Source organism: Lepidochelys kempii, chromosome 9, assembly GCF_965140265.1.
Source record: "Lepidochelys kempii isolate rLepKem1 chromosome 9, rLepKem1.hap2, whole genome shotgun sequence".
NCBI lineage: Eukaryota > Metazoa > Chordata > Testudines > Cheloniidae > Lepidochelys > Lepidochelys kempii.
In genome coordinates, this window is record NC_133264.1 from 5,863,717 (window position 1) to 5,887,841 (window position 24,125).

Consider the following 24,125-nt stretch of genomic DNA (forward strand, 5'->3'; position numbering starts at 1 on the left):
CCCGAGTATTCAGTTGGGATCAGACTGGGGCAAGGGCACATGGTATTTGGGCAGTTTAATGACATGTGGGAGTAGTTGCACTGAAGCAAGGAGATCTTTAGTTGCATGCAAAGGCGTGTGCTTGGATTGGCGGTATTTAATCATTCACGGGGCATTTGCACAGGGTCTTTAGTCGTATGCGAGGGTGTTTACACATGGGCCCCTTGGGAAGTCACTAGCCTACTTTGGGTTGGCATTCTCCTCCTGACCTGCAGGGGGCGTACTGAGGCTGAGACCACAGGTCTTTCCCGGAGGAACTAGACCTCCTGCGCAGACCCCCCCCGCGAATTATTGAATGCGCACGCGCCCGTCTAATCGCGCGAGCGCCTGCGAGCCACAGCTCCGGCTGCGGGGTCGGATGTTACCGCGCGTGCGCAGAGTGGGCGGCCGTTGTCTCAGTCAGGGACGGGAGGCGGCTCTCAGCTCGGCCATGAACGGGTTCCGTGTCGGGGCGACCCCTTTGGGGTTCTCCGCGGCGGCGGCGGCGGCCCGGAGCGCCAGCAGCGAGAGCCTGGAGAAGATCGACATGTCGCTGGGTGAGGAGAGCCGCGGGCCGGGCCGCCTCGGCCCCTCCCGAGGCCGCCGCCTTTGGGGCGCGGGCCGGGGCTGGGGGGCGGGGAGTCGTTCGGACCGAACCATGTGTGACGGGGGAGGGGACGCGGACGGGACAGCGTGTGACTGGCACGGACCCGACCACGGACAGGGGCGGGGGGGGGCGCACTGGGCCGGGCCCGCTCGGTGAGCGGGTCCAAGGCGGGTTGGGGGGTGCGGTTGGGCCTGGTCCCTCGAGTCCCTCCCTGCTTCATGGAAAGGGGGCAGCTCCTGAGCCCACTTCCCCTGTGGGGGTGGGGAGCCGGTGGCTCAGCCCCGCTGGCCTCGGGTGGGACCCATTGCACAGCGGTTGGGGACCTGGGGGTCCCACTCAGGCCCATTGGCTCAAGGGGCTGGGAGGCAGCCTTCCCCCAAGGGAGGAAGGCCTGGTCCGGCATGCCCTCCAAAGGAAAATATTCAGGGAGGGGGACTAGGCCCAGTGCAGTGAGCCAGGCTTGTGCCCCCTTTTTTGTTGTTATATAAAGGCCTGTTTTTGCCCCCCATAGAAGGTGTCATAAATATAAAGGGAAGGGTAACCCCTTTTCTGTATACAGTGCTAAAAAAATCCCTCCTGGCCAGAGGCCACATCCTGTTACCTGTAAAGGGTTAAGAAGCTCAGCTAACTTGGCTGGCACCTGACCTTAAGGACCAATAGGGGAATAAGATACTCTCAAATCTTGGGGGGGAGGCTTTTGTTTGTGCTCTTTGTTTACGTGGTTGCTCTCTCTTGGGACTGAGAGAGGCCAGACAAATCCATCTTCTCTAATCCATCCTAATCCAAGTCTCCAATATTGCAACCAGTAGAGGTAAGCCAGGCAAGGTAGATTAGTTTATCTTTTGTTTTATGTGAAAAGAAAAGGAGTACTTGTGGCACCTTAGAGACTAACCAATTTATTTGAGCATGAGCTTTCGTGAGCTACAGCTCACTTCATCGGATGCATACTGTGGAAACGGCAGTCTCTGTGTATATAATGTCTTCTGCAGTTTCCACAGTATGCATCGGATGAAGTGAGCTGTAGCTCACGAAAGCTCATGCTCAAATAAATTGGTTAGTCTCTAAGGTGCCACAAGTACTCCTTTTCTTTTTGCGAATACAGACTAACACGGCTGTTACTCTGAAACCTGTTTTCTGTAACTTTAAGGTTTTCCCCAGAGGGGGATCCTCTGTGTTTTGAATCTGAATATCCTGTAAAGTATTTTCCATCCTGATTTTACAGAGATAATTTTTACCTTTTTTTTTTTTTTTAAATAAAACCCTTCTTTTAAGAACCTGACTGATTTTTCCATTGTTCCAAGATCCAGGGGTTTGGGTCTTTGATGATTTTGTAAGCAATTGGTTAGGATATTATTCTCAAACCTCCCCAGGAAAGGGGGGGTGTAGGGTGTGGGGGGATGTTTTGGGGGAAGACATCTCCAAGTGGTTCCTGTTCTTTGTTTAAAACGCTTGGTGGTGGCAGCATATTGTTCAACGACAAGGCAAAGTTTGTACCTTGGGGAAGTTTTTAACCTAAGCTGGGAAGAATAAGCTTAGGGGGTCTTTCATGCTGGTCCCCACATCTGTACCCTAAACTTCAGAGTGGGGAAGGAGCCCTGACAGAAGGAAAGTTGCTGTTTGGATCTCTAACCTTAGCAATGGCCAGCCTTGCCTATTTTTGGTGCTTGACCCATTGGCAGAGCCTCAGAAATACAGGTGAACTCACCATTGAAGTGGTCAGGGTATTCAGGCTTTAGCAAAGTGAGCTTTTTTCTTTTTCTTAAGGAGACTTTGGATTTAATTGCAGTTAACCAAAACAGCTGAGTTTAAGCACTCTGCCTAAAAGAATTCATATCTTTTCTCAATTCAGTTTTACTTTGAATCTGTGATGTCTTAATCCTGTTAGTTATCCAACCATCAAGTTTCCCAAAATTCTGGGGAGAAGACGACCTGACTTGTTTTATGTAAATGAGATTTTCTTTGGGGGCGGGGACGACAACTTCATGTTGCCTTTATGAATATGAAGATGCAAAAAACTTCTTTGCGGGTCACCTTAAAATATGAGGGTGGCTACAATTTGCCCATTTTTATTGCTCATCAAGTGGGCTTTGCCAAGTGACTAACCCAGTCCTTCATTTGGGCGAAACTTATAAAACACTGGTTCAGGGCTCCCTTAAAGGTAGGAATGTGGGAGGATAGGGGGTTGATTTTTGTGTATAGTGTTTTATGATACACACTGATTCTGGGGAGATACTTATTTTGGTTGCCTAGTTTGTTTCATTCTGGTCTCACTTTAATGTTTTCTCTTTGGGTCCAGTTTTTTATCTGGTAATGATTTACTATGGGTGTGTCAATAGCAATAGTTTACAGAGTACTGCTAATGTGCCATCATGGGGTGACACCTTGTTTGGAAATTATTCTCCTCATATTTTCCCTAGTCTCCAGTTTAATTTCTTACTGGGGTAATTTACATGAAAATAGAATCATTCATTCCAATTGTCCCTCACCTAAAGGCTTGTAATCTGTTGTAGGGTTGGCAGGATCATGGATTATATGAAATCCCATATTTGTCATGGTGTCAGAAAAGTTGTTAATTGTCTCTGCTCCAACACCAATAAAGCTTAAAACCCTTTCTGATGCTCGCATATTATGCTGCTACTGATCTGAGGCTGGGTTTTTAGTTTGCTAATTTATTTTGATTATTCCTCTGAACCATCTGCAATTTTTAATCTTTGCTCAGTCTCCCTCACTAATGAAGGCAGATTAATCTGATCATGGTCATTCTCTTATTTTTAAATGTATCTCCAAAGTGCACTGTTAGGGAATTCACAACCTTCTCTGTAGCAACAAATGGTCGTGTTGTAAGAATCAAGCTTACTTTTAAGCATGATGGAAGACAAAATTAGTTTTTTTTCCTAGATTGATTTTATTTTTTCCGAAGGAAGTCGGTGGAACAGATTGCAAGAAACCATTCAAAATGAAGTGGCCAATTAACATGTCTGCAGTCATAGGATGAAGGAGAGTTAGTGGATTAGAGATTATTGTAATGAGACACAAACCCCATGTCTCTGTTGAAGACCAGGTCTGTCCCGAGGGCTAATCTACACTAGAAGCACTACATCCTTGGGCATAATAACTATGTCTCTGTGAGAGGTGGTAACTGTTCTCCCGCCAACGTACTGCTGCACACAACAGGACTTAGGTTGATATAACTGACATCGCTCAGGGGGTGGCTTTTTCACACACCTGAGCTATGTACATTATATCGATATGAGCAGTAGTGTAGACAAGCCCTTAAAATGCTGTATTGGTGCAGTTGTAGTGCTTAAGTGAAGACGCTCCTACACAGACAGGAGAGAGCTCTTTTGTCGGCGTAGTTAATCTACCTCCTTGAGAGGCGGTAGCTCTGTTGACAGGAGGAGCTTTCTCATCGACATAGCGCTGTCTACACAGAGGAGTTAATGTCGGTATAACTATGTTCTTCAGAGGTGTGGATTTTTCACACCCTGAGCAATGTAGTTACTGACAGGTCTGTAGTGTAGACCTGGCCTGAGCCTTGGTCTACACTAGGAACTTATGTTGGTATAACTACATCCCTCGAGGTATGGAGCGACATAGTTATACCAACCTAACCCTGGTGTAGACAGGGCTTCTGTTGACATAGCTACTGCCTCTTGCAGAGGTGGAGTACCACAAACAGGCGAAGCTCTCCCGTTGGCATAGGCAGCATCTTCACTAACCGCTGGAATGGTGCAGCTGCCCCACTGCAGTGCTGTAAGTACAGACAAGGCCTGAGTTCATGATTCTTGATGAAGAGCTCTATGGAGCTCTAAAGCTTTTTTCTTGGACCAATTTCTGTTGGTGAAATAAGATATTATTTCACCTGCTTAGTCTATGTGTTTTCAAAGATATTCTTGAATTGTCAGTTGTTCTGCAGTCTAATATGTTGTCTTTTTTTTTTAAACTTTAAATTTCCTAAAGTGATGTGGTAGGTGGGTCATCTGCTTTAAAATGTGTTTAAAATGGACTAAATAAATGTTTGGAAGCTTAAAATTCCAGTGCTAACTGGGCTGCTTTGTATGAATGTCATAGTATCTTGTCTTTTTTCTGATTAAATATTGTAACGTAGCATAAAATATATAGACCAGGCAGTATTATAGAAGTAATATTTCTGGAATATTGGTATTTTCTGACTTTGTATGATTGATTATACTGTGTTCCCGGACACTTCATTTGAAACAGATTTTTTTTTTTTTGAGAAGTAGATTTTTCTGGTTCCTCCATACAGTTAGCCCAAAAATGGTATGCTTGACGTATTTCCAGCTATTAAAATGATCTACAGAACTTGGGTTACTTTAATAGCTTCCGCAAATAGCCACTATATATATATATATATATATATATATATATATATATATAATAAATAAATGCATTCCGCAAAACATTGTATAATGAGGCTATTGTTTTAGGAGAAAGTTTAATTTAAATTATTCAAACGGTAGCATGAGAGTAATGCTGTGAAGCCCAGAGTAAGGCTTTTTGAATATTGTTGCCCTTAAAAGAATGGAAAAAATGAAGATTTCGTATATCTATGCTGAATACAGTAGTGCAACTTGACTGTAATAGTAACTTATCTATGTAAAAAATTGTACAATGCAGAAAAACTGGTGCCACTCTCTGGGCACTACTAACTGCTGAGTCTTCACTGGATAGCTTAATGTTCATTATTGGTCTTAGAGAACCTAATGCAAGAGAAATACTAGAAAGAATAGTGAGTGGCAGGTGACATCCCCACCAATAAATCTGAAGGGCCAAATAAGTAGCCCTGGCTCCATCTTTACTCTCCCATTGAGAATTATTCCTAAAAGACTGACCCTGGGAGTTTGCCTGAGTAAGGGCTATAGGGCTTAACTGAAAGCACCTAAGATTTTATTGCTACTTAAAATACTTAAGTCTAAAGTGTATCATAAAACCTTTATTTTTACAGATGATATAATTAAATTGAATAAGAAAGAAGAGAGAAAGCAGTATTCCCCCAAAATGAACAGAAGGCTTCAACAGAATGGAACTCGACAGTTCAGGATGAGGGGGACCAGGTGGGGAATCCAACAGCAGACAGGTATGTACTTTACAAAAATACAACACAGTTCTCATAATTACTGTGCAGTGAAATGTCACCTACTAAGTAAAGCCATGTAGCAACATTTTTTGTACTTTATGAAAAAGTATGGGTTGACTTAATAGTTCACTCAGTCTCTTCCAAATGCTGTCATGTGTGGAGTTTAAAGTTATAATTCAGCTCTAGTTTGTGATCCGCTTAAAAAAGTTTTCTGTGTCAGTGCTTCCACGTGGGCTCAGTGTTTAGATTTCTATGGAAAAAAGGAGTTGTGGCTGTACTGCACCTCTTCCAGGAGTCAGAGAGTCTTGCTCTTGGCTTGGCTTTCTCCTGGAAGTTGTATTGACAGTATATTGTGAACTACATCCCTCTAACCCTCTTCTGAGGAGTGGGAGAGAGGGATATCACAATGGTCAGGGTTTGAAGGTGGAGAAACCGGGAGTCCTTGCCAATCCCTAAAACTTTCTGTAAACCAGAACCAAACTGTTACATTAATTAAGTTGTATCTACCTATCAGACCTTTCACAAAGGCAACTGCTATCTACATATCTTGCATTTCAGTACCCTACTCCAGACTGGAATACTGCCTCTATGCAGCAAGCCTGCAAAGTGAGACTTAGTGAAATCTGAGTTCTTTACTCTCCAGAATGCACAAAAGGACGGATCAGAGTGCTTGAGAGAGAAGCTGCTCCAGCTCCTCCTTTGTTCACAAGATCTTGCCATGTCTCACTTTGCAGGTCCACAGTGTTACAGTGGACTAGAGGTGTAGGGAAAGAGGGCAGTGAAGAGGAGGTAAGGTGTACAGTTGAAAATTTTAAGTCTACATTGTTATCTAATTCTGTTAAAGATTTCATTGGTAGTGATGAATGTTTCCAGTAGACTGTATTCAGATGCTCCTGAGGCACTAACTAGACATGTGGCTGTGACACTGGTGGTTTGAAAGGTAACTATTTGTACCTTCTTAGCATTGTGGATAATGGAAGCTATACAAAGTTAAACTGTCTAATTCTAATGAAAGAATAAGCTTTTGATTGATGATGCACTAAAGCGAATTATGAGGCATTTAAAAATTTCACTTGCATTTTTTCATTTTGTAGCAAGTAATTTAACTTAAGCTCGCAGCTGTCTCTTAGGGATACAGCAGAATTTTAGTAAGAAACTAAAGGAGACAATTGCTAATACAAAAATGTTTGATTTGTTACTTAAGTATGTATAGTGTGTGAGTAATGGGTTATGTGTTTTAGCCCCAAAACATAGGCTTTGTAGGAAAACCAAACCTAACTCATAAAATTGATTGTTAGTTTAAAATAAATTTTGTTTGGAAATCTTTAAAAATGCACCTCTGCTGTGTTTGTAGCCCAAATATTAGAATAAAGTGCATAAGAAGGAGTAAGTATCTTTGACTGGAAATTGATCATAAATATACTAGCCTCCTTTCACTGACCAAGCTGTGCTAAATGAAAAAGTTAACAGCAAACATGAAAATTAGAACAGAAAATATTACAAGTATCTTAAATGGCACTTAGTAATGCAGATTGGACTTTTAAATACAGTTACGTTGACAGTCCCGTAGTCTCTTGGGGAACTACTCTCTTTGGCTTGTATTCACTATTACTAGAGCTGGCTTAAAAAAAGCAAATGTCACAGAACTTTTTCAGATTTGAAATCTGTCTCTCTCAAAAAAAATCAGCTCTAACTGTTCTTTCCTGCACAACTAGACAGGATCACCTCTAGTGGGGAAATGAGCCCTACTCATTTCACATGGATGCTTTTTAAGGCTCTGAACAGTTCTTCTCCAAAGCATATCAACAGCTACTCATTTATTGACTCATTGTTCAGGCATTGATGCACTGTTGCCATTCACTGATCTTGTTTTGGGGGTCTTTATTCCCAGAATATTAAATATCATATCTCTGCCTTGATAGAGCAATAATTGTTTTTAATTCATCTTTATTGACACTGTTAAATTGAACCAGCAGCGCCACTGTCCTGTCTTGGGGTCTGAGTGCACCCCCACAGATGTCAGGCCTTGAGCCTATCTCTCCTGGGGTGGAATTGTGCAATTCTCTCACTCTTAGGTTAGGATCTGGGTTACGGCCCCTTTGGATATCAACCAAGACTACTTCAGTGGGTCCAAATTTGGGAGCGTGGGACAGCAGTTGATCAAAGTGTCTCACAAACAACTTCTTCAAAACAAAGCATTTATTCTTCCACCCAAAGGTACAAAGTGCACAGGGCTGCAATACAAAACAAGAGTCCTACACACATTTCCTTAAACTTAATCTCTCTATCCAGAACTCAGGCAGGTCCGGCTTACTCCCCATTTCTGAATTGGGAGAAACACACTTCCGGCTTACATTATACTCTTTCTGTCTCTGAGTGAGTCTTCCCAGCCTGTTCGCTTTTTCACTGACACACTAGTTAGCCTCTCTGGCCATTCACCGAACTGTCTGTCTGTGTATCTTTCAGCTTCTATAAGGATTTAATTTACTCTTTGATGTTAGGCTCAGCTTTGGAAAGGGCAAAACCATTGTTATGTCAACACACCTTTGAAGCTGTATACCTGAGGCTCTTCTTTGTCTCATTGTATTACTTTTCTTGCTTGGCTCTTTAACAAACGTTTTACAGGTTCCTTTGATTTAACTCTCTGCATTCAGACAGTTAATTGAATTGAACAGTGAAATCAAATCACACAATATATAAAAAAAAATTAGACCTTATTCTCATTTGTCACATCTGGTTCTTGGGTATTTCTCATTGCCTAGGTCCTTTGAAACCAAAATAGGAACGTATTGACTAAACATTTTCTTACTGTGAATTCCTTAGTAACTTGAATCTAGTTCCTTTTTTGCTATGCTCTGCTGCAGCTTATATGGCCTTTACTATACTTTTTTTACCCCCAATTCAAGGTATTTTACACATTTGTAAAAGTTAGCGTGGATGCTCCCTCATACGTCTGTTTCAGGCCTCAGGTTTTTTACTAGGGTAGCCTGGATCAAATGTGTAAGGAGTGTTCACTGTGTAATTTAGAAATGTGTTTAAATATCTTGAATTAGAGATATGTGTGTGGGGAAAATATCGTGAAGAAAAGCCTCATATGAAATGTTGCCAAGTGCCGATATTCCATGTCCAGTGTTGTACTTAATACATCAGGCAAAGTTCATCTCCAAAGCTGCATCAGATGCAATAATCAACAATATAATAATTAGTGCTCAAATTGAAAATGATTGTGAAATGCAAGTTTTGAGATGAGTAGGACAGTTCATACATCCCAGACCTGCTATTTCAAGCTGGCAGACTAAGAAGAGCTGCTGCATTGATTATACTCACTTCACTTTTTCAAAGTGATCTTCACAACCATGAGGACTGGAAACTTTAAATGAAATCTTAGGTTCTGGAGCATAATTCTGAGGCAAGGGGTGGATACTGTAAACTGGAACTGTGGAATCATGGAATACATGGAACCTGGTGAATGATGCTGCAGCAGATCTTTTGCTATTCATGGGCAGAATAGCAGAAATGAGCTTCTGGAGGTCTTTTAATGTGCTGTCAAGCTTCTTCAGAAGGACATCAAGGATAGAGGAGCAAGAGATTGGGGGTGGGGGGTGAGCAGAAGAAGTTAGTAGAAGACAGTCTAAAAAATCTTCACCCATTTTTTTTTTTTTGCTTTCCATACCATTTCTAATAGGAAGGAAGTCACTTTGAGACAATCCTCCATGCCTTGGTCAGATGTAACTACAGTACTTTAGTAGCTCACGAAAGCTTATGCTCAAATAAATTCGTTAGTCTCTAAGGTGCCACAAGTACTCCTTTTCTTTTTGCGGATACAGACAGACTAACATGGCTGCTACTCTGAAACCTACAGTACTTTAGGTGCTGCTGACCTAAAATGAAGGGATCTACCTCTGGTTTCTAATGTCCAGTCCATTATATACTGAAAAATCTGTCCTTGAACATGTATATAACAGTCTGTGTTCCCCTTTAAAACAGAGCAAAAACAGAGCAAGGTTTGGTCATTACTGTAGAAGGGAGACCAACTTGTGTTCTCAAATCCTATTAATCTTGGTCTTCGCAGGGTGTAATGCTATTTAAGAATATGGTTAAAATGTGGTTCTGTCTCACTTATAGCACAAAACCAAATTGTTAGAATCCTGCTGTGGAGCCTGCTGTTGCAGCTGGGCCCTCCAGGATGGTAGATGTTGTCAGTGTAGATCACACCTGAGTGTAATTCCTGTTATATAAGCTGGGACTTTCCAAACTGTTGTTGCTTGCTGTATGATCAGAAAGTTGAAATAAAAATATGCCATTTTGTGCTGTTTGGCTATGGTCTGATATAGTTACTGTTTATAGACCCGGATGGGGTGCTGCTGGTTCCCTGGAACTCTGCACCCAACAGTGGAATCTTCATCCTACAACACTGTTTCTGGACAAATGCCATAGAGTAGGAGTAGTCTATTTTTTGTCAAGGTATAGTCAAGTTCCAGACTCCAGAGAAGAAAATAATTTTTACTTATCATTATTGTGATTTTTAAAAGATTGCAGGGTCCATTCAAAAGCATCTGGCAGTCCGGATTTGGCCTATTGATTGTCTCTGCCATAGAGTTCTCAACACGCTGGATCAATGAAGTGCAGGAAAACTGCATGGTCCATATTGGGAGTTGGTTCAGTTATCTTCTTGGTTTAAGGCCAACCTTGAACTGACTTATGTGATGTAGCATCATTATCTGTAACATGAGGCTAATAGCTTTTGCTTTAAGACAGAGGTTCCCCAACTCTTTTGTTGTGTCCTCTTCAGAGATTGATGTCCCATGCATGTCTCCCTCTTTTTAAGTAATGGTACAATAGGGGGTGGGGGTACTCACCATGTAGCAGTTAAGGAAGCCTTCCATTCTCTATAGTGGTCAGGTGGCCTTGGCTGCCAGGACCTGGCTCCTTGCCTGTCCCCCTTCCCCGTGTGCGGGGAAGCAAATGAGACCATGCTGAAGGGCCGGGGTCAGGAGGGGAAGAGAAGGCTGCAGCCCATGAGTACTGCCCATCCCTCCACCAGACTCAATACCCTACTGCCCCGGGCCCTTCAGCGTGGTCCTGTCTGCTTCCCCTGCACAGGCCCTATCCATTAGGGGATGTGGATGGGGCTCTGTGCCCTCAGGCTGTGCTGAAGGGCTGGGGCCAGCAGGGGTCTCTGTCTCTCAGGGAAAGGGCAGTATTCCCAGGGTGCAGCCTGCAGCCCCCCACTCAGAGTCCGTGTCTGCCTCCCCAGAAGAGGGTGACTGCCACTTTGTGGCTGCAGCAGAGGGGGAGCAAGATGGGCAGGGAGCCTGATCCTGGCGAAACAATCTGCATAGAACCCCACCCACTTGTTCAGCATCCCCCCCCCCATAACCTTGTTGTACCCCCTTAGGGCAGCATGCCCCATGCTTTGAAAACGTCTGTTTCACAGCTTACATTGTAACTGAGTAGCTAGCAGTCACTGAATATCATGTGCCCAAGGCTATAGGCTATGGTGTCTTTCTGAAACAGTTTAGTAGTGCTTCTTTTTTCCACTGTAGGTTTCAGTAAGAACCGTTTGGGACGCAGAAGGAGGGCAACAGGGAAGAAGCGTCCCTATGGAGTTATAACTGGCTTGGCAGCGAGGAAAGTGCTAGGTTCACGTGGAGGGATTAGTCCTCTGAACAGACAACCACTTAGTGAGAAGGTAGGAATATAATTTTTGTACCTTGTATAACTGTCTGTGCTTGGCAATGGGAGAGTTATTCCTAAAGTAAGAAGTGAATAATTAGTGTGACAAGCAGACTGTAAAAGATTTTAGAATGACTAGTTTTTAAAATATCTAAATGTATTTATAGTATAATGGTAACACAAGTATCTGGTAAAACACATCTGTGTTAAATTAGGTATTGCAAATCTTGTCATGATAACATGTCCAAGACCAGTTCTTTGAAAGATTTACTAGACCTGAATGCATTTATACTGTTACAACAATGTTTCTAGCCCTTAACATTACATTAAAATGTTAATTTTAAATGCTAACTCTGAATACTATCTAGCTTTTCCTTCACCCTACTTCAGATCTGACTTCAGTTTAGAGCTATAATCCCAAACACTTAAAGCCAGAATATAATGCTTTGTATCATATGAAGTGAAGGCATTTTGGAATAATCATCTCTGAAGTGATTAAAATCCTAGAACAAGTATAGGTGGGGGAGTAACAAAAGTAATCAGAATGTGGCTGTTAACCTCTGCTTACTTGTGATGTGCAAAAGTTAAGAACAGAAAAAAACTGCCATATGAAACCTGAGATTCTCTCTACAATGGCATACAGAACTTGTATCTAGTTCTGGTAGTCCATGAGGTAGCAGACTCTAAATCTGTTACTGATTGCTTGGTCTAGCAGAAATAGTCTGGCACAGGTCCAAGACTGAATATACCAAGTCTTTGACAAATGTAGTAGATTTTTTTTTTTTTTTTTTAAACTTAACAGCAAGGTTCTAATTTTGAGTTGACTTAGGCCAGGCGGTGTGCTCGTCTCATGTGGCAAGTATGCTAGAATATGGAATTCATCAAAATTATGGAAGTGATCCTTGACATCACAGTGGATAGTGATATTCTTAAGGATTCAGGCAGGAGGAGCAGCAAGCTAATTATAAGAGGAAGGGAAGTGTTTTACACATGGAGAATCAACACTAAGGAAAGTATGGTTGAATTGATGTAACATCTAACAAAGTTTGCTGAAACCATGGTGACTCTTTAAGGATCCTAGAACTGCTTGTAGTGTATATTTTCAGAGGTATACAAGTTATGCTTAAGTATATTCTCTAAATTACAACTTGTAACAAGGTCTTGGACAGATGGTCAAATTTAGATTATGACTACTTTTTTTGGTGAGGGAGGGCTTGGAGGAAGGGAATAAGTAATCTTAATAACAAAGAGGTAATTCTCTTGATGGTGTAAATCTGTCCATCAGCTTCAGTGAAGTAATCCATGAGACATTTAGATAAGTGGTTTTCAAAGTTTGGGAATGCATGGCACTGAGTCGCCTTGCTCAGCACCCAGGGACCCTGGTGGCCATCCAGTAAAAACTAGTAGTCCCTACCTGTTCTGACACCGCGCTGCGCCCCAGAAGCGGCCAGCAGCAGGTCCAGCTTGTAGGCAGGGGGGCCATGGGGCTCCGTGCACTGCTCCTGCCCCAAGCACCGGCTCCACACTCCCAGCCAATGGGAACTGTGGGGGCGGTGCCTGCAGGCGAGAGCTGTGTGGAGCTGCTTGCATGTCTCCATCTAGGAGCCGGACCTGCTGCTGGCCGCTTTTGGGGTGCAGTGTGGTCCACGGTGCCAGGACAGGTGGGAAGTCTGCCTCTTTGCTGTTGACCGGGAGCCAACGGAGGTAACCCTGCGCCCCAGTCCCCTCCACCAGTCCTGAGCGCCCCCCCCCGAAACCCAGAGCCCCTTCCTGCACCCCCCAACCCCCTCATCCCCGGCCCCACCCCAGAGCCTGCACCCCCAGCCTGGAGCCCTGTCTCTCTCCTGCATTTCTGCCCCAGCCCAGAGACCCCTGCCACACCGTGAATCCCTCATACCTGGCCCCACCCTGCAGTCCTCACCCCCACACCCTAACCCTCTGCCCCAGCCCTGAGCCCCCTCCCACAACCCAAACCCCTCATTCCCAGCTCCATTGGGTCACAGGCATCAACAATCTTCTTCAAGATTCTTCTTCAGTCTTCTTCAACTCGGACGAGTTGCATCCGAGAGTGCTGAAGGAATTGGCGGCTGTGATTGCAGAGCTATTGGCCATTATCTTTGAAAACTCGTGGCGAACGGGGGAAGTCCCGGATGACTGGAAAAAGGCTAATGTAGTGCCAATCTTTAAAAAAGGGAAGGAGGAGGATCCAGGGAACTACAGGCCAGTCAGCCTCACCTCAGTCCCTGGAAAAATCATGGAGCAGGTCCTCAAAGAATCAATCCTGAAGCACTTGCATGAGAGGAAAGTGATCAGGAACAGCCAGCATGGATTCACCAAGGGAAGGTCATGCCTGACTAATCTCATTGCCTTCTATGATGAGATTACTGGTTCTGTGGATGAAGGGAAAGCAGTGGATGTATTGTTTCTTGACTTTAGCAAAGCTTTTGACACGGTCTCCCACAGTATTCTTGTCAGCAAGTTAAGGAAGTATGGGCTGGATGAATGCACTATAAGGTGGGTAGAAAGCTGGCTAGATTGTCGGGCTCAACGGGTAGTGATCAACGGCTCCATGTCTAGTTGGCAGCCGGTATCAAGTGGAGTGCCCCAAGGGTCGGTCCTGGGGCCGGTTTTGTTCAATATCTTCATAAATGATCTGGAGGATGGTGTGGATTGCACTCTCAGCAAATTTGCGGATGATACTAAACTGGGAGGAGTGGTAGATACGCTGGAGGGGAGGGATAGGATACAGAAGGACCTAGACAAATTGGAGGATTGGGCCAAAAGAAATCTGATGAGGTTCAATAAGGATAAGTGCAGGGTCCTGCACTTAGGATGGAAGAATCCAATGCACCGCTACAGACTAGGGACCGAATGGCTAGGCAGCAGTTCTGCGGAAAAGGACCTAGGGGTGACAGTGGACGAGAAGCTGGATATGAGTCAGCCGTGTGCCCTTGTTGCCAAGAAGGCCAATGGCATTTTGGGATGTATAAGTAGGGGCATAGCGAGCAGATCGAGGGACGTGATCGTTCCCCTCTATTCGACATTGGTGAGGCCTCATCTGGAGTACTGTGTCCAGTTTTGGGCCCCACACTACAAGAAGGATGTGGATAAATTGGAGAGAGTCCAGCGAAGGGCAACAAAAATGATTAGGGGTCTAGAACACATGACTTATGAGGAGAGGCTGAGGGAGTTGGGATTGTTTAGCCTGCAGAAGAGAAGAATGAGGGTGGATTTGATAGCTGCTTTCAACTACCTGAAAGGGGGTTCCAAAGAGGATGGCTCTAGACTGTTCTCAATGGTAGCAGATGACAGAACGAGGAGTAATGGTCTCAAGTTGCAGTGGGGGAGGTTTAGATTGGATATTAGGAAAAACTTTTTCACTAGGAGGGTGGTGAAACACTGGAATGCGTTACCTAGGGAGGTGGTAGAATCTCCTTCCTTAGAGGTTTTTAAGGTCAGGCTTGACAAAGCCCTGGCTGGGATGATTTAACAGGGAATTGGTCCTGCTTCGAGCAGGGGGTTGGACTAAATGACCTTCGGGGTCCCTTCCAACCCTGATATTCTATGATTCAACTGGGTCGTCAGAAAAAGAGTTTGAAAACCACTGATTTAGATTGATATCATTAACTTTGAATGAGTTGTGAAAGGGCACCATCTAAATAACTATTACTTGGATATTTAATTCTTTTTTTATTTTTAAAGAACACACAGCGAAACTACCCAGTCTTGAAAAGGAAAATGACCCTTCAGAGGCCTTTTGAATTGCAGAGAAAACAAATGCCAGCTCTCAGGAGGCCTGTCCCATTAAACAGGAGGTGAGATTTCTAACTGCTGTTTTGAGATGCCTTTTCCAGCTCATCCCTTCGATAATGATGAGGAGTTCTGTTTCTGGCAGTGCTGACTTGGGACCAAGAGAGCTAAGACTGGCAGCAGTAGTAGGATAGAATCTTGTACAGTTAGTAGCCCTCATGCAGTACCCTGATTTGTGTTCCCTGATGATGGGATCAGTTGTTTCCTGGAACTGTTAGGGAGCAGCTCTCTTCACTTACACCTGGTACTTACCTTCATTTAATATGCATGTAGCTCAAGTGTTCCAGCTCTATAAAAATGGTTAATACATGGAATCTTAGGTGCATACTAAATATTAAACCTTGTCCCATAGCTACTGGTGTGAATCCCATTAATTGTCTGGCTCACTTAAGAAATTAAGAATGGCCATACTGGGTCAGAGTAATGGTCTATCTAGCCCAGTACCCTGTCTTCTGACAGTGACCAGTGGCAGAGGCTTTAGAGGGAATGAACAGAGCAGGGCAATTGAGTGATTCATCCCTCGTTGTCCAGTCCCAGCTCCTGGTAGTCAGAGGTTTAGGGACACCTGAAACACTTATTGTTTCACCTTTTGAATACTATGTTTAAAATTGTAGACTTTCCATTGAGACTAGGGCCTTCTAATGTAAAGGCTGCAAGAGAGTAAGTAACTTGCAGCGTAAAATGTATGTTGTGTAGTCTCACTCTATTGTGAGTCAAATGACTTGGGGGTTTGTCCATCCAACTCTTGTATGTGGACAGGGATTCTCTGGTTTCGGCCAAAATAAACCAGGTACTTCTACTGTCCTGTTCAAGTGGAAATGCTAAATATGTGGACTGTGGAGTCATGAGATGCATAAGGCTAAATTTTTGTTTTAGGGTAGAATATTTCTCAGACTACTTTCTATTTCTATCCAAATATTGGATGTATCACACACTTCATTAGAGAGCTGGGCTGGTTCCACTTAAGGAAATCAACCTAATCTTTGTTCGTCAATTGATTTCCTTCCTCCCCTTCCATATCGCCCCATTTTGTTCAGGAGTAAGTAACTTAGTAGATGTTCTTGGAGGTCTCCAGATTTCCATCATTAAAAAAAGAAAAAATCTGCTACTGTCTTCCAAAATGGTTTTGGCAATTAGAGCATAATAACTTGGTAAAACAACTTCAACAATTTTATTATCATTCATCTCTCACTTAAAAATAGGCAGTTTTCTCTCTAGAGGGCAGAGCTAAATTAAAAGATTGACTTATATTGGTATACTAATCTCTCAAGGAACACCATTTAAACAGGACACATTGCAGAGAGGCACAAGACCGGAGAGCTGGGAATGCTTGATTTGAAACCAGTTTAGACAGATTTGTGTAGATTTTGGCAAGCCACTTAACCTCTTTGCACTGAATCTCTGTTTCCCCTACGTAATTATTAGGTTTTGGAAGGATTAATATTTGCAAAGTACTGTATATGGTGTGTTGCTTGCTGTTACAAGCAAGGTAGCCAAGCAAGTGTGGGACCCAGGGTTAGTCCCTGCCCATCTCCACATGGGAGAGGTAACTTACCCTCATTTTGATGCTGTGACCAAAGCAACGAGTTTGCTGTCTACCTGCTAATCGTCTACAGGGTGCATTTGCCAACCATCCTTGCTACCATGTTGTCACAGACTCACAGGACCCATGCTCTCTTGGCTCCGTACGGTCTCTGGGAGGAACCTCCTTCAGTGTGACAGCCCTCCTTGGGGGGTCACATTCTCAGGGGGTTAAGCCTTAGGCACTGCCTCCTCCTGCAGCCACACCTCTGAGCCTTCAGCACACCAGTCTCTCTCTGTGAGCCTCTCTGAGTCCATTCACTTTGGACCTGTTGGGGGGCCTCCACATCCAGAGGGAGCAATGCAACCCTGGGAGAAAAAGGGGAAGTCAGTTGTCAGCAGAGGAAAAACTGATGTTTAGATTGATGGTCACAGAGACGCGGGAGTACGCAGCTTTGAGCAGAACAGATGGGCTCTCCCAAATCAACTCTGAGATATGAGGATAAGCTGGATGTCCCTGAGCTATGAATAGAAAGGTTAAACATAGGTAAGGAGGCATGCATCTAGGACTTTCATTGTTAGCCCATTTTCCTAAATACCTTTTGAGGAATGAATAAATAATGCTTTATTTTGAAGACACTGTTTCTGTGCTCATGCAAAGGTTCCTGAAGAGAGAAACTCTTACAGGTGTCGAACCTAAGTTACCCCTGTGTCATTAACATGCTTGGGAACCAGGGGGACTGTAGGCCAGAGATCCAGTCTGAGTGTGTTTGGACTGGGCGGTTCCATTCAAAATGAGGTGCAGGAAGCCAGGCCTATCACCTAAAGGGAGCACCTGAGAGAGAGACTAAAAAGTGGTCTGAGGTGCGGTTTTCCCTGTAGTCGTGACAACTCCATGTGTCTTTTAAAAGAAAAATGTAGATTTAATAAACCCGCTCTATCCCATTTAAATATTTAGTTGGGACAAACAAAGTTGAAAGGCTCAGTCTCTAAATGAAGCTAGGGTGTGACTTTTCTTAGTGATGCATTGGGGAATATGAGACTTTTGCTTCTTTACTCCATTATCCACAGTATTCTATTTTTCTCTAAAAATTGGCTGTCCATAGACGTTTTTGATAATGATATTGGTTTTATTTTGTAAAATGTTACAGGAGTAATATACCATCCACTTTTGCCAGAATTGGAAATAAACTAAACCAGCAGAAAGACATGCGTCAAGCAACTTTCCTCTTCAGGAGGGGGCTGAAGGTACAGTAAAAATTTTCTTAAATAAAATGAATACTGTGCACTAGGTTCTAAAATGAATGTAATTTTCTTCCTCAGCCCCCCATTTGATGGATCAGACTATCTAGATCAACTCTGAATAAACTCATTTGATGTGTTTTATTTGATCTCTGAAAAGACAACACTTCCAGTGATCTTGGAACCATATATTTACCATTCCAGGAACAAACCTGGTCCCATCTTGAGTTAAAGATTTCTTGTAGAGCAGTATGTGAGTCTTTCTGTACCCCAAAAACAGCTGAATCATTCTGAGGTGCATGGAATTGGGGTGTGTATTTCAGGATAGTGGCAAGCTTGCAGCTGCTTCTTGAAGGTAAATTGTTTAAAGGTATGTATGGGCTTTTAAAGTTGCCTTTAGTTGAAGGATGGAAAGCAGTAAGCTTCAGAATTGCAGATTTGTTTAGCCTTAAATCATGAATTGATATAGATTTATATGGTTTAACAATAAATATGTATAACCATCAGCCTCATAAGTAACAGTCAAATAACTAAGAATGTAAAGAGAAGTGGTTTTTAAGTTTTTCCTTTATATGTTTGAGCCCTAACTGCAACTGGCACTGCATGGGTACACATGAGCACCACTTACTTCAGTGGGGTTCTGCACAGATGCAGGGGTCAATGTGGAGTCACTTGCTTTAGTGAGGATTTTTCAGACTGCAGCAGTGGAGATTAAAAAACACAATCCAAATGTGATAAAACTGCAGACTGGTAGGGGGATTCAGTGACATTAGATACAGAATCTCTTATAGTAAGTTTCTTTTCACCACATCCCAGTTTGTGAATCTCTCTCCTCTATTCCAACCCTGTGTGTGGGTAAGTTTCCACCCTGTCTGGTCCTTATGACTCTGGATAAAATCTCTCTCCTCCGTGTCTTGTCTTTTGGGTTACATTTTTTGGCAAATATATTTTATTTTAATCCCTTAATAAAAATTGCCTATGCTCTAAGGGAATATGAGTTTCTGGGGCCTAAGGTGACTGTCCGCAGTTGAACAGTTGTAGGTCTGTTTTTGGTACACATCTTTTGGATGTGTTCATAGATACTTGTTTTAAAACCTCACGCTGCCAGATCAGGAAGTGTAACAGTATTCAAATCCTGTACACATCTTTCTGTGTTTTCAGGTGCAGGCACAAGTGCAGCCAGTAGAAGAACTTCTGGATAATCAGGCAACAAAGAGAACTCGCCAGTAAGTGTCATATTTCAGCTGAAGAGCTACAGTTAAGGGATTATTCATTTAAACTGCTTTGCTTTAGTCCTGCTGTATCCAGAGTACTGTAACTTGCTCCTGTTGTGGCAACTGGAACCTTCTCTTGTGGGCTTCTGAGTTGAGTAGTGACGTGAATTTGGATGATGTACTATGTGTTTGGTGGGAAACAGTTTTTTTCATCCTTTTCTCCCTTCTTCCCGCCTACCTTCCTGCTTTTACAGCAACTCTTCGTTTAACTGGAAGGATCACTTGCAGAAGATGCTCCCAGGAATGAGGGATCTATTGCCAATTTCAGAGCTACTAAATAAGCTCTGCTCCCAAGGCTCTATCATTTTAAAACTTTAATTTAGGCTCTATATAGGACAGCAGTTTCTCCCCTCCTGTCGATGTAGCAGCTACTGTACCAAATTTATAAATCCAGAGCCTGTAAAACAGTTTAAAATCAGTGAGACCAGCCATTTTCCAGGCCTACGTGTGAAAAGGGAGATAAGATAGACATGTCTCTGAGGAAAGACGGAATCTCCACTTCCCAGGCTCTTCATGGATAAGCAAAAGGGATTGCTGCAAGCTATAGTAGGAAGAATAGACAGCTCATATGAGAGCAGCATGTGTCACAGAATTTCAGACTCACTGTTGGATTTGATGGACCTACCTGGTCTTATCTGCACTCAATATTTTCAGAAACTTCCACCATTGCTCTAGCAATTATTGAAATGCTAGGGTGGATTATGTGTTGGTACTCTTCACCAATGTCATCTGGAGCTGCTCTGAATAGTTGGACAATTTAGTGGCTTCAAAGGCCTGTGCTCAGTCTGCTAGTGGTCCATATAGATGTGTAGCTTGTGCCTGGTTGTATGTAGTCTTGGTATACCACCCTATACTCTGAAAACTCTAGAGTTCTGACAGACTTTTTTAAAATAGTGGCTAGTCAGGAACGTGCGTTTCATGTGAAGCCCAAATGGTACACTGGAATTTCAGCCTGCATAAGTGATTCCTATGCTTTCAAACTAGATGGCGAACTTCCACCACAAATGGAGGAATTCTGACTGTATCTATTGACAACCCTGGAGCAATCCCATCCCCAGTGTGAGTAGAACATTCCAAACAATCTTCTTCCTTCATAACTCCAGGTATTGTGTCTGGGCCCAGTGTAGCAAGTTCTTCATACTTACAGTTCCCAGTGGCTTGAATTGGGAGTTCTGTCTATGGAAGCTTTGCAAAATCAGGCCCTTTCTGTTTCTCAATCTGTGTTCAGATAATGTGTAATTGTTGGAATGCACTTTGAGGTTCCTCAGTTAGGAGCTTGGTGTGGGCTTAAATTGAAAAGTTTTTGTGGCAGTTTAGAATTACTAAGTGGATAAACTTTCACCTACACCTTCTACCCCATCATAACTAGGCTGAGTTCTCCTTCCCTCACCAAGTCTTGAATGACCGAATGTCCAGGAATTGGTACTTGAATCCTCCCTAGTTTGTAGAGATAACTGTAGAATTGAGTTTAAATCAGACAGACATTCTTGTGTTCCTTTTTGTAAATTGGACAAGACAGCTGTATATTAAGATTCTTAGTGTTCAGCTTCAGAACTCTGAGCAAACCTTTGGTCAGAGGTACCTATCCTCAAAAGGGAACTGCACCAGCCTTGCTCTTTATAGCTAAATCTTGTAAAATTGACAGTAAAGAATCACTATATATCAATAGTGCTAGAGGTTTAAAATAAATATGCAAATATTTAATTTTAAAATACTGGCTCTCTTCTTCTTCCCTCCCTGCTTTTTAGCCCATTTAATCTGCGGATAGATAGTTTTCAGTGACAGGATGAATGGTTATACTCTGCCTCCTTGAAATCAAACATTCCCAACTATCCAGTCAGTGTTTCAACCATATTCTAATAATTCTTCCTTCTGTTGCGGTATTGGCAGTTTACTTGGAGGTGTGGTCTCCTGTCTTTTCATAGTACATCTTTGTAGACAGTAACACCTGATTATTGTTACATCAACCTTTATTCAATGTGCCATTTTAAAAATAGTCTTCTTTCAGTTCCCAGAAGCCACGGTTAACTCGTATTCCTATGCCCCCATTTCTAATGAACAAGGAGCAACCAGAAGAGAAGAAGATTCCCAAAGGAGTTACTTTGCAGTTTGATATCAACAGTGTTGGAAAACAGGTAAAAGCTGTTTCCTAACCCTTACTTGGCGTGATTCAACATTATAAATAAAAGAGGTGTGGGGCTCCTTGTTAATAGACTTGTCTCGGGCTAAAGTAGGGGACTTGTCGTTAGGCTTATTGATTCTGCTTTCAGTTCTGGCATTAGTTTGCTGTGTTACTCTGGACAAGTACCTAACCTCCGTGGTCCTCCTATTAAAAAATCTGATTAATTCAACTTCAGATGAGGATTGAAAACAATGACTCTTCAGAAACTTTTTTGCATATGTATAAAATTGAAGAAAATCTCCTTGGGAATTTAGTTATTGTTTTTTGTTTATGTGCAGTGCCATGGCTCCTGAGTCTACGGCAGAGGTGGGCAAACTACGGCCCGCGGGCCACATCCAGCCCATGGGACCATCTTGCCTGGCCCTTGAGCTCCCGGCCGGGGGGGCTAGCCCCCAGCCCCTTCCTTGCTGTCCCCCCTCCCCTGCAGCCTCAGCTTGCTGTGCCGCCAGCGCTTTGGCGGCATGGCTGGCTCTGGCCGGGTGGCACGACTGCCAGACATGCTGCTCTGAGCGGCATGGTAAGGGGGCAGGGAGTTCTGGGGAGTAGTCAGGGGACAGGGAGCAAGGGGTGGATGGGGTGGAGGTTCTGGGGGCGGTCAGGGAATGGGGAACAGGGGGAGGTTGGATAGGTGTGGGAGTCCCTGGGGGCCTGTTGGGGGCAGGGGTGTGGATAGAGGTCAGGGGACAGGGAGAAGAGAGGGTTGGATAGGCAGTGGGGTTCCGGGGGGGGGGGGGGCGGTTAGGGGCAGGAGGTCCCGCGAGGGGGCAGTCAGAGGACAAGGAGCAGGGTGGGTTGGATGAGTGAGGGATTCTGAGGGGGGAAATGGGAAGGGGTGGATGGGGGCAGGGGCCAGGCTGTTTGGGGAGGCACAGCCTTCCCTACCCAGCTTTCCATACAGTTTTGGAACCCCGATGTGGCCCTCAGGCGAAAAAGTTTGCCCACCCCGGTCTACAGAGTGGAGCACATCAAAATCTGACATTTTAGGAAAACAAAATTGTGCCATTTTATGGCTTAGGAATTTGGGCTTTTTGTATCTAACAAATTTGCTAGACTGAATTACATCACTCTACAGTTATGCAACAGCTGTGTCTTAAGTGAAAAGGAAAACTAAATAAGGGGTGGGGGTGAGGAATGACATTCAGAATATCAGGAAATACAAAAGTACAAGTTCAGACTGGTGGTAACTCGTCAATGTCACAGGTGGTGAAACTAAAATCATACTGGGACAATACCCCATAAAAATGTCGTTGTTGTTTTGTATGACTTTCAGTGATTCCAGATCAAATCTTGCTTTGTGGGAATCGCATGTAATGAATATTGCAAGTGTTCTTGTGAACAAAGTGCAATAAGTGAATTGTTAGAATAGAATCCAGTTTGCTCTCTCAACTGTGTGGAGTCTGAAAACAACAGGAGTGTAAAATAGTAAAAACCTGTATTAGTCACTGAAGTTCGCAGATGTAATTTAATATGTATGGAGAACAGATCTGTGTAGTAAAAGTTCTGTTTTCAGCTTTACTGACCTGCATTAATGTTCTTGAATCTCATATAAATAGAGTTAATATATTCTACTCATCTTTTTTTAAATACTGCAAAAGAAGGAAAACAAGATAAGTTAATCTTCAGTATTTGTTTCCATACAACCCTTAGATGCCTGTTTCAGTATGGATGAAAAAAAATCTGATTGAGCAGAACTAGGCAGGGGTGATACTCATTGTCCTAACTTTGGTATTGTAACAGATCAGTCTGATATTTTGCAAGCTCTATTATGAAATGATTTTGTTTTACAGACTGGAATGACTTTGAATGAGCGCTTTGGGATCCTCAAGGAACAAAGAACAGCCCTGTCTCAGAACAAAGGAAGCCGTTTTGTAACAGTGGGTTAGAGGCTGTGGAAAGGACACATATATAAAGACTCCACCGATCTGAGAAACTGGGATGAAAGTGGTCAGAAGAGTATAGCATACGTCACTGAAGTTCTCCAGACTTTTTGTTAGGATGCTGACACAACTAAATATCCTTATTGATTTTACTTTTAATAGTAAAAAGACACAATGACTTAGGCAAAAATGGGGCAACTGATCGGCTTGGTAAGTGGTGTTGTGTTCTGATCTGAACAGATTTTGTGTAACCCCAGCTGGTGATCAAGGCAATAGACTTATTTCAGTTCCCCTCACAGCCCAAGTACAAATGGCAGGCAAAAGTTAACTATTTTTGTTAGTGACATTCAATATCTGCTCCTCAAATCCTGCTGTAGTGAAGATTGTGTCAACATTTCCATTACAAACCTCTCTTTTCAGAGGGGCAGAGAGTCTGCCAGAAAGCTTCCCTCCAGATTGCAGTTTGGCATAAAGCCTGAGTGTGAGTATTTCTGTTCAAGACATAGCCGCCTCCTTTTCCTTCATAGGGGTTTGGTTGTAATTCTTTGTGCTTTTGACACAAGTTGGTTTTTTTTCCCCTTGGAGATTAAAATTTTTGCATCGTCATTTGAAAAAGTAAAACCACTGTCAGAGAGGCCAGATACTTAACAGGCATGAAGACTATACTACTCATCCTTAAAAGTGGTCCCTCAAAGTCAGGGTTGGGCAGTGTGGGAGAAGCTTGTACTGCAGCTGTTCATATTGTATCTGCCTCCTCAGTAAATGGAACTTTCTCTTGCATTTTGTTTAAACTCTACCCTTCTGTTCCTTTGTTAGGTTT

At 43.2% G+C, this 24,125-nt stretch overlaps 1 protein-coding gene across 1 annotated transcript; it reads left to right on the forward strand.

Moving 5' to 3' along the window:
• Positions 1-329: 329 nt before the first annotated feature.
• FYTTD1 (forty-two-three domain containing 1) lies at positions 330-24,085 on the forward strand. The gene is made up of 9 exons (XM_073359124.1): positions 330-575; positions 5,592-5,723; positions 11,270-11,415; positions 15,102-15,214; positions 17,882-17,978; positions 19,134-19,198; positions 20,231-20,305; positions 21,255-21,381; positions 23,216-24,085. Exons 1-9 carry the CDS (start codon positions 335-337, stop codon positions 23,309-23,311), a joined length of 1,092 nt encoding a protein of 363 aa, XP_073215225.1. The 5' UTR covers positions 330-334; the 3' UTR covers positions 23,312-24,085.
• The last annotated feature ends 40 nt before the right edge of the window (positions 24,086-24,125 follow it).

Coding starts and splice junctions, on each gene's coding strand:
- FYTTD1 (XM_073359124.1), top strand. CDS start 335: ATGCGCACGCGCCCGTCTAATCGCGCGAGCGCCTGCGAGCCACAGCTC. Junction 19,199..20,230: donor GCAACAAAGAGAACTCGCCA/GTAAGTGTCATA, acceptor CTTTCAAACTAG/ATGGCGAACTTCCACCACAA. Junction 20,306..21,254: donor GGAGCAATCCCATCCCCAGT/GTGAGTAGAACA, acceptor GTCTTCTTTCAG/TTCCCAGAAGCCACGGTTAA.